Below are 9,437 nucleotides of genomic sequence, written 5' to 3' on the forward strand. Positions count from 1 at the left end.
TAGAGGTTTTAAAGTTGGATTAGTGTTCAACGCTCACTTTACAGTGCATTAAATCCCTCCAAAAAACAAAAAAACACAATAATGAGACCGTACAAATACGTAACGCGTGCTGCATGGAGTCGGGAACTAATTACTATTATTCTATGTAAAGTCGTTTTAGTTTTAATATGCATTAAAAATCACGTCGTTAAATCGCAATGACCAAGGGTGAGCGAAACTTTGGTCATACTAACATAATTTCTCGAATTAAATTAATGTAAGAATTTTGATTCGGTTTACCCATTTTAAAAAAAAAACAAACAAAATTACACTGCAATAATTATTATGACAAAAATTTGTGTGAGACGGTCTCACGGGTCGTATTTTGCGAGACAGATATCTTATTTGGGTCATCCATGAAAAAGTATTACTTTTTATGCTAAGAATATTACTTTTTATTGTGAATATCAGTAGGGTTGACTCTTCTCACAAATAATGATTCGTGACATCATCTCACAAGATACTTACTCAATTATTATTTGTTCTAAACGGATTTCAACTTTTTATGCGAGTTTTATTATATTCATTTGGTTTTGAACTAGGTTTTTACCTTTGGTAATTAATAATTGATATCAAAATACCTTATAAAAAAATACCTCATTATTTTATTTAATAAAATTACCTTACAGTTTGGCTTTTCTAATGTTTTCTATTTTTTTAAAATGTCGATTAGTTCAGCTACGGACTAAAATAACATATCTTTAATTCAACCGGTTTAATTTTTTTGGTTTTGATAAAAAAAAATTCGAAAAAAATTCGATTAATCAAATTTTAGATAATTCGGTTCGATTAATATAATAAGGTTGTGTGTTCCCTTCGCCTCCAATCTTATGGCCACAAGTCGCCAATATGGACTCCCCTATTATTTAGCATCTTTTTTCCTTTTTATAAAATAGTTAATTTATATAGAACAATTTCAGTCTCAAATTTAATTATTAATAAAACAAACTATATAATTATTTTATTGAGAAAAACTTATGTAAGACAGTCTTATGGATCGTATTTTGTGAGACGGATTTCTTATTTGGATCATCCATGAAAAATTATTATTTTTTATACTAATAATATAACTTTTTATTCTGAACATCGATATGCTTGACACGTCTCACAGATAAAGATTCGTGAGACCATCTCACAAGAGACCTATCCTATTTTATTTCAATCCTAACAAATAACTTTCAATTCAAATCGGTTCAGTTAGTTCTAAAACCGAAATTGTCAATTTTAAAACAAAAATAATAAGAATGAAAATTCCACGTTGGATGAAAAGAGAGATTGAAAATTAAATTAATTTAATTAATTAATGTGAAATAGAATAGATCGCCAAGTTCAATATCGCCTTGCATTGATTCTAACGATACGTGTGCTTTACTGTCTTCTCTGCCCACCGAATGCCATTTAATTCTTCACCTCTCCACTTTTCCCTCTTCTTCATTCCCCTCCGCTGCGGCATTTCTTCGCATTCCCATTTCTCTCTTCGATCCTATTCCATCTCCCCTTCTTCTAGATTTGTGTATATGGCTCCGTTTCTCGAAACCCAGAAGCCACTTCTCGACGGGGAGAGTGATCACTATGCCGCCGGAGCTGGGAGTCAAACGCCGCCGGTGCTTTCCATGGTCACGGTTGTTGGAAGTGGAAATTGGGGGAGTGTCGCCGCCAAGCTCATTGCGTCCAACACCCTCAAGCTTAATTCATTTCACGGTTTCCCTTTCTTTTCTTCTTTTTTTTTTCCATCTATAAATGGAATAAAATTAGTCGTCGATTTGTTTTCAAGTTTTTGTGAATTGATTCTGGGGGGGTGTATGCAGAGGAAGTGAGGATGTGGGTGTTTGAGGAAGTACTGCCAACAGGTGAAAAGCTCTCTGAAGTTATTAATCGAACCAATGTAATGTATTGCTTGTTCTTTGACCTTTACTACATTTGATTTTATGAGAAATTTAGTCATATTGTTCCTTCTTTTACAGGAGAATGTTAAATATCTTCCAGGCATAAAGCTTGGCAAAAATGTTGTTGCAGATCCTGATATTGAAAATGCCGGTACGCAAATCTTGATTGGTTAGTGTCATAAGTTCTAAAAAGAAAACGTGAATGAATCCCTGTGTTTATTTTGAAATTGGTCAGTGAGGAATGCCAACATGTTAGTATTTGTGACACCCCACCAATTCATGGAGGGGATATGTAAAAAGCTAATAGGAAAGATAAGGGACGACGCTGAAGCAATCTCTCTGATCAAAGGAATGGAGGTGAAGAAGGAAGGTCCATGCATGATTTCTGCACTCATCTCCGAACAACTTGGAATTAATTGCTGTGTTCTTATGGGAGCAAATATTGCCAATGAGGTCATTTGGCCAGCCAGTCTCTTATGCTTAGCACAGCTATTTTTTTTTCTTTTTTGACAACAGAGATCGTTGTGTGTGCAGATTGCGGTGGAGAAATTTAGTGAGGCGACAGTGGGATATAGAAAGGATAAAGAGAGTGCAGAGAAATGGGTGCAACTGTTCAACACCTCGTACTTCATGGTCTCAGCGGTTAGTGATATTACTCCAGAATTGTTTGATTCGATTGTATATTGAGTTATCATGTAGCCATACGCGATCTTATATCGAAATAAAAGTAGGTCCAAGACGTGGAAGGAGTTGAACTATGTGGAACACTGAAAAATGTTGTGGCTATTGCTGCAGGTATATTCTGCTACTTCAAACTTTCTTGATTTTTAGTTGTTTTATGGCGTTGTAACTGATGGAGGGTCGATTGTTATTGAATTCGTGAAATAGGTTTCGTGGATGGGTTGGAGATGGGAAATAATACGAAGGTGGAAAGAACCGTTAATTTTCTGTGCTTAATTTCTTGGTTAGTTCCTATGATATTATACATCACTTTAAAAAATTTCTACTATGATGATTTACTAGGCTGCAATAATGAGAATTGGTTTGAGAGAAATGAAGGCATTTTCGAAGTTGCTTTTCCCTTCTGTTAAAGATAGTACATTCTTCGAAAGCTGCGGCGTTGCAGATTTAATCACAACATGCTGTAAGTTTGCTCTTGTGGACTTCTTTTTGATGAAGTTCTAGTTTCACCTTTTGGAGTTGTGCGAAGACAAAGAATTCAATAGTCTTGCGTGTTTTAATTGGCAGTGGGAGGAAGAAACAGGAAATGTGCAGAGGCTTTTGCTAGGAATGATGGGAAGAGATCCTTCGATGAGCTTGAAGCAGAGATGTTACAGGGCCAGAAATTACAGGTAACACCCGGCTAACAAATAAAATGTGTTAAAATACATTAAGGTGGTGTTTGGATACGATGAATGATATAATTTTTCCCGAGGGATCGTTATATCAAAGCTAAAACTTCTTATAATGGTTCTTTTCTGCTTGCCTATCTTATGTTATCCTATTCAATTTATGCAGGGTGTATCAACTGCAAAAGAGGTTTATGAAGTTTTGAATCATCGGGGATGGTTAGAGCTTTTCCCTCTGTTCTCGACTGTGCACAAGATTTGCATTGGCCAACTCCCACCATCAGCCATAGTCGAGTTCTGTGAGCACAAACCCAATTTTTCCATTGTTGGAGCCTCTGCTCAATTTTTCTGATCTTTTTGCATTAACAAATTTTACACCACATACTCGAATTTATAGTACTAAATTTTGCTCTTTAACTAGTATCACACTTGCAAACTTTAGCTTCGTTGTAGCACATGGCAGAGAACAATATTGAAATATACTCCAAGTTATGGATCCAAATCTATAGTCGATTTTACAGAGTAAATCTTTTAGATAACGTAGATTTCATTCTTTCCATTGCACCATCTCGACTACTTTCCAATTGCAACATCTCGAGTCTGCAGCTAGATTTTCTAATACGTTCCAACAAAATCCTAGGACACAGTTTAGCAGATACTTTCTATCCATTTTTAGGCCTTGATATTCGAACTATAGGGGGTATATATCCAAGAGTTCACTACGCAAAATTCCAGTGGGTTAAAAAGAAAACTATTATAATAGGATATTTGTAATGAAGTCCAGTTATTACACGATATACCCACAAATAACAGATCATAAACCAGGGAATCAACAAGACAAGATAGATCACCCCAAAACACATTTTTCTATACCCCTTCATTACCATATTCAATGCATAAATTTTAAAAAAGTCGAGAAAAATTTACCCAGCACGTATTCTATCCAACGTGTCTACACTCTTCCGAGCTCTTTCCACTTGATGTTCAAGACTTTTCCGTCCCTTCTCAATGCAGTCAACGCTTCTCCGCGACCTTTCCAACTTTTCAAATGCCCTTAATTTATCGAGCTTGTCACCATTGTTTGAATGAGTTTTCAATCTCTCGGGTTTTTCTGTACTGTGTCTGGGCTTTTCTCTCCTGTCAGTGCTCTTTCTTGGAACATCAAATAAATCTGTACTCTTTCTAGATGGCTCAAACTGGTCTGTGCTTTTTCTAGTACTGATTCTGTGTGAAGTTGACCTCTCCACCGTTGCCACAAACTTCTTCAAATGTCTGATGTACTCTGGGTAGAGTTCTAAATCACAGTGATTTCCTCCTTTAATCCATAAGGGTTCGTATTTCTCCTTACACAGTTCCCAGAGCTGCTTACCATGTGAAAAATCAACTACTTCATCCGCGGTTCCCTGCACACGCAATATTGGTTAAATCATGTGAACTAGCAAGCTAATAATGCCTCTGGTGTTAAATTAAAAGTTGCGATTGATGAAAATGTAGCACTTACATGAATAACAAGAACAGGACAATTAACGAGAGGGATTTTATCAATGTTCTGCAATATGACAAAGCAACAAATATTGAGTAGAGATATTAACACACAAATTTTTCATCCAAGAGATTATTAAAGACTGAATACAAAGAGAGAGACTGTACCTTGTAGATGTCAAACCAGTAAGTGCGCTTAACAGGATACATGACTCTCACTCCTGAGAGTATAGGACTATGCAGCACAACAGCTCTTAACCTAGGCAACCGAGCTGCAAGTTCCAAAGTTGGTCCGCTTCCAACAGATTGACCATATAGAATAACATCTTCCTGTTTAGTTCCATAGCTCTCCTCAAGACACTTAAACACCGCGTCAATATCTCCATAAGTATTCTGCTCACTGGGCTACAAACATGATAACCACACTGTAGATTTTATTCTAGAGGTTCGGCAAGTAAACTACATCGTATGATCCCAAAACTGAAAAAAAGTTGAATGACGTAAAACACACCTTCCCAGATGACTGGCCATATCCAGAGTAATCATACCTGAACAAATTAAAGAAGCATCACAAATATAATCTGTTTTCAGCTTAAAAAACAGCTTTTTCATGAAATCTTATTTATGAAAACATAAAGGATGGGGACGGTTCAGGAGTATGTCTCTCAAATGTAACGAATGTTAACAAGCAGCCACAATATTTCACACTCGCAACATGATGAAGAAAATACTTGAAGCATGTGATAAATGATAATGTTTCAAGGATTTGCTTTCGAGCAGGCTCGTCATGGCAATCCAATAAAAATGCAAACTGAGGTCGATTTGGTTGCCAGAATCTTTAATATCATCAAAGACGACAACTAACTATGAAAATGGAACTATAGTCAAATCTATGGATGAAATGTCATCAAATAGTGGACCACTTGAGCTTTCAAGCAATTGCACCGTAATAATTAAACGCACAACCAATTATGGTCTTTCCATCAGCTAGACATACAGATCATTTTCCAGAAACACAATATTTAGATTTCCCAATCAAACTAGGCCCGCCTAACTGAAAATTGACTCATTTTAATACCAATTCAGTTTCATACAACTTCGCTAAAAACCAATGAAGCTGAGTAGTTAATCAACAAAATTCAAAGATCAATTAACTATCAAGCCAATTAATGTCTCCAACCCTCTTCCAGCTTTCAAATAGATGCAGCAATTGTATATTAAATAACACCAATAAGGTCGCCAACCTCCATCAACTAAAATTGAACAGGGAAACTGTGTTGCACATGTTTAGAGGTTACTTTCACCAATCACCAACTAATAAAAATTGACACAACACCTTCTTCCTCCGTCTCTCTCTTCATTTAACAGATATTCAAAATTGCAAGCAAATAGCTCTTCAACAAATTGCATGTGCTGCAGACAATCATTTGATTTTTATCATATCTATGTTAATTAGTGCATTTCTCGATTAAGTGCATCATATCTATATTTTACCATCCAATCTTTAATCAGCCTGCCTCATCACAGTTGATATCGGCAGTAAAATTCAACCTTCGATCAAAAACGTCATTCAGCTCCGAGAAATTTTGGAGAGCTTATTCTATAGTTCGCAATCGCAAATCAAATGCAGTCGATTCTAACATGACATAATCAGAAACCCCACGAAAAAATGATCTACCGTCACAGATACTTTTCTTACTACCACAGTGACCAAACTACGATAAATCCAAATGCCAATTCGAAATATAGCTGATACCACTTCATAAACATAGAAAAATAACATGAACGAACAAAATCCAAAGCTTCACAACCATGATAGCAATCGCAAGCCCAAAGGAAAAGCATAGCAGCAACAAAATTAGAGAATCTCAAAATTACCCGATCAAATTGACACGCAAGTGAATACTGAGCTCAATAAAAAGTTCATACATCTGCCCCAGATCAGCGGCATTGCCATGGGAGTAGAGAAGCGTAGAACTAGCCATCGGATACCTCACGTAAACGGCCACAATCTCCGTACCGCGCCGCGTAGGCAGCCTCATTATCTCCACGTTTTCCCGGTGTGGAAACGGGCTCAACAGCAGCAGACCCGTCCCTTCATCGTTCACCACCTTGTAAGACGGCGGATTGGGAGGAAAGAAAGCGAATTTTGCTGCCATTGAAGACGTCATCCCACCCATGATCGATTATCCCACTTCACAGAAACCCTCCGTCCCAGACTTGGGTTTCTTTCTGTTTGATGAGCTCCAGCTGACACGTAACAGCTACCGCAGACAGCGAGATGAAGAGGGTGTCTCAGAATACCGTTGCAATAGAAGTAAAGTGAAAGGGAGTGAAGGTAGGAAAAGTGTAGATGGAGAAATCAAACAATAATGGAAGTGGGGAAGCCGAAAGGGGAAAGTATGCCCATGTGGAGAGAGGGAAAAACTTTCCTGGCGTTGACGCCTGGAACATGTTTGTATTATTGTCCATACGAGAATCGAAAAGGACGCGAGTGGGCGCGCGCAAAACTTCCCCGGTTTCCTTCTTTCTCCCTGTTCTTATTTTCTTTGTGGGTTTGGTTGCCGCTGTGCCCCACTTTTCAAATATTTATTCCATAATATTTTCATTTGACCAAAATTACATAATTCCAGGGTTATTTCCGGAATAAAAGCAATCAACTTTTGAATTAGGTAATATTTTCATGGTATTTAATTTAAATAAAATAAAAAGACTGGTTTGAAATTGAAATTTGGGTGAATCCATTTACGAGATATTCCCCTAAGTTAGAGTGGAGGAATTGCGCTGTGCCGGTTTCCTAGGTTTGAGAATGAATATCTTTAGAAGTGGATTTATTTACATGAGATGTTATTGAGTTGAATTCGATTTCGTTCAGTCTCCAAGTCAATCTTATATCGTGCATCATTCTCGGTAAAACGTAATCCTCTTGTAAGCTTAGATTTTGTGGTCAAATTCAAATCGCTTGGGCGAATAAAGAAAGGGAGGAGGGGGAATCGTGTGTCCCACCATTAGATTTTCCTTTCTCATCATCTTTAGCATGTATGATTGAGAAAAGGCATGTTCAGATGCTAAGCTTCAACAACATTATTCCATACAAAGTAAAAGTAAACCAAAGCAGGCAAGAGGCATGTGCAAAGGAAAGGACCCAATTTTCCGGTGTCCGTGTCCGTTATGATGATGGCTCGTGCTAATTGGATCGATTAGGAATAATTTGGTGAAAGAGTAGGTATCAAGGGATCTAGCCAGCTCTCACTAAAAGTCATACCTCCATTATATAACAAACAAATGTCAACAAAGTTTCTTACTTTATTTGTTATTTTAAATGGTTGGTTCCCTTTGTTTTATTGTTCTGAGAAGTTATCTGTATCAAATAAGTGGGTCAAAATGAAAATAAATCCTTTTCTCTGTTTCTTATTCACAACGGTGTCATGATCCTCTGATGGATCAGCATCATGTCTAAGCGAAAGATCGAATGGTTCTTCTCAACGCAATTATAGAGCATATCACCTCTTGAATAGACATTTCAGTTTCCAAAATTTGCCAACCAAAGCTTCATAATTTATCAAACCAGGCATGTTCAAGCTGGTCTGGCAAAATAGGTAAGGTTCATACTTTCATACAAAAAAGAGAGCTAAAAAAGAAAATAAAATTAAATAAAACCAAAGGAAACAATTGAGACGTGATAAAGCTTTACCATCAGCTCCATATTTTGCTTTCATCATTAAGTTTATTTAGGCAAATGATACATTCCAGGAATATGATACAACAGGCTGGAAAACAATTGTAAAAGACAGTAATAATGCGCAGTTAAAGCAAAGCACATACCATTTAAAAGAAGCCATTAAAAAATTGTGATACAGCCCATTTATCTTACTTGTCCACACATATTTTCAACTGGGCATATTTCTTTGGAGCCCCCATCAGCCAACTAGGTTGTATCAGGCATAAGTTTTAAGGAAAATACCAGAAAGAATTGCACAATCATCACATCATCCTGTTCTTGAATTATTTCACCCTCCATAAAACAAATGGAACTGGGATACGCTCGAGACATCTATATTTGAAAATTTGGATTAAATAAACCATAAAGACTATATGAAGCACACATTATTCTGATAATGAATTCTTCCACAGATAGTTAAAGAAGAATGAATTCTTGGTAACCCCGCCAGCTTTAACCGATGGATGAACCAAAAAGTGCATCTAAACAATTGAATATGACCAAATTGATCATCCACGACCAAATACAAACCAGCTGGTTAGATTTGAAACTCAGGAACATATGCTAAAACGCCGTCTGAAACGATTCAATCATCACTTGACCAATAAGTATTTTGTGAAAAATTCAAAGAACGAAGAATACTCAAATCAAATATTATTAAACAGCCACCCGCACATTCAACCAGCAGCCCAGCACCAGTAATTACCTTCTTCGTGACAAAATGTAAATGATTGTTGATGTTCTTCGCCAATCATGTAATAATTTGAAGAAAAAAATAGGAGAAATACAATTCATTTTCCCAGGAAATAGAATCCACAAAAGCTGCAGTAACTCACCAGTTGAGTAAACCTAATGCATTATAATAACCAAAACTACGTTTTCCTCCTCAAACGCTTTCTCAGCTTCCTCAACTTGTGCTTGTTCATCTTCTTCTTCCTCTTCTTCTTCACGCTATCAGCC

General features: G+C 36.8%; 2 protein-coding genes across 3 annotated transcripts; one reads left to right on the top strand and one right to left on the bottom strand.

Moving 5' to 3' along the window:
* The first annotated feature begins 1,393 nt into the window (after nt 1-1,393).
* Nucleotides 1,394-3,794, top strand: LOC142530966 (glycerol-3-phosphate dehydrogenase [NAD(+)]-like). Its single transcript, XM_075636918.1, has 10 exons — nt 1,394-1,740; nt 1,848-1,924; nt 2,004-2,076; nt 2,161-2,378; nt 2,460-2,567; nt 2,657-2,720; nt 2,814-2,851; nt 2,949-3,069; nt 3,174-3,277; nt 3,444-3,794. The coding sequence occupies exons 1-10, from the start codon at nt 1,431-1,433 to the stop codon at nt 3,624-3,626; spliced, it is 1,296 nt and encodes a 431-aa protein (XP_075493033.1). The 5' UTR covers nt 1,394-1,430; the 3' UTR covers nt 3,627-3,794.
* Nucleotides 3,795-4,013: 219 nt separating this feature from the next.
* On the bottom strand, nt 4,014-7,262 carry LOC142530873 (uncharacterized). 2 transcript variants are annotated; one of them, XM_075636758.1, is made up of 5 exons: nt 6,686-7,262; nt 5,268-5,304; nt 4,925-5,161; nt 4,776-4,823; nt 4,014-4,677 (listed from the first exon to the last, which is right to left on the bottom strand). In XM_075636758.1, exons 1-5 carry the CDS (start codon nt 6,934-6,936, stop codon nt 4,198-4,200), a joined length of 1,053 nt encoding a protein of 350 aa, XP_075492873.1. In that variant the 5' UTR covers nt 6,937-7,262; the 3' UTR covers nt 4,014-4,197. The 2 variants fall into 2 exon arrangements, with proteins under 2 accessions (XP_075492873.1, XP_075492872.1); XM_075636757.1 differs by having other exon boundaries at nt 6,635-7,257.
* Nucleotides 7,263-9,437: the final 2,175 nt, after the last annotated feature.

The sequence above is a fragment of the Primulina tabacum genome, chromosome 17 (genome assembly GCF_025594145.1).
Source record: "Primulina tabacum isolate GXHZ01 chromosome 17, ASM2559414v2, whole genome shotgun sequence".
Lineage (NCBI taxonomy): Eukaryota > Viridiplantae > Streptophyta > Magnoliopsida > Lamiales > Gesneriaceae > Primulina > Primulina tabacum.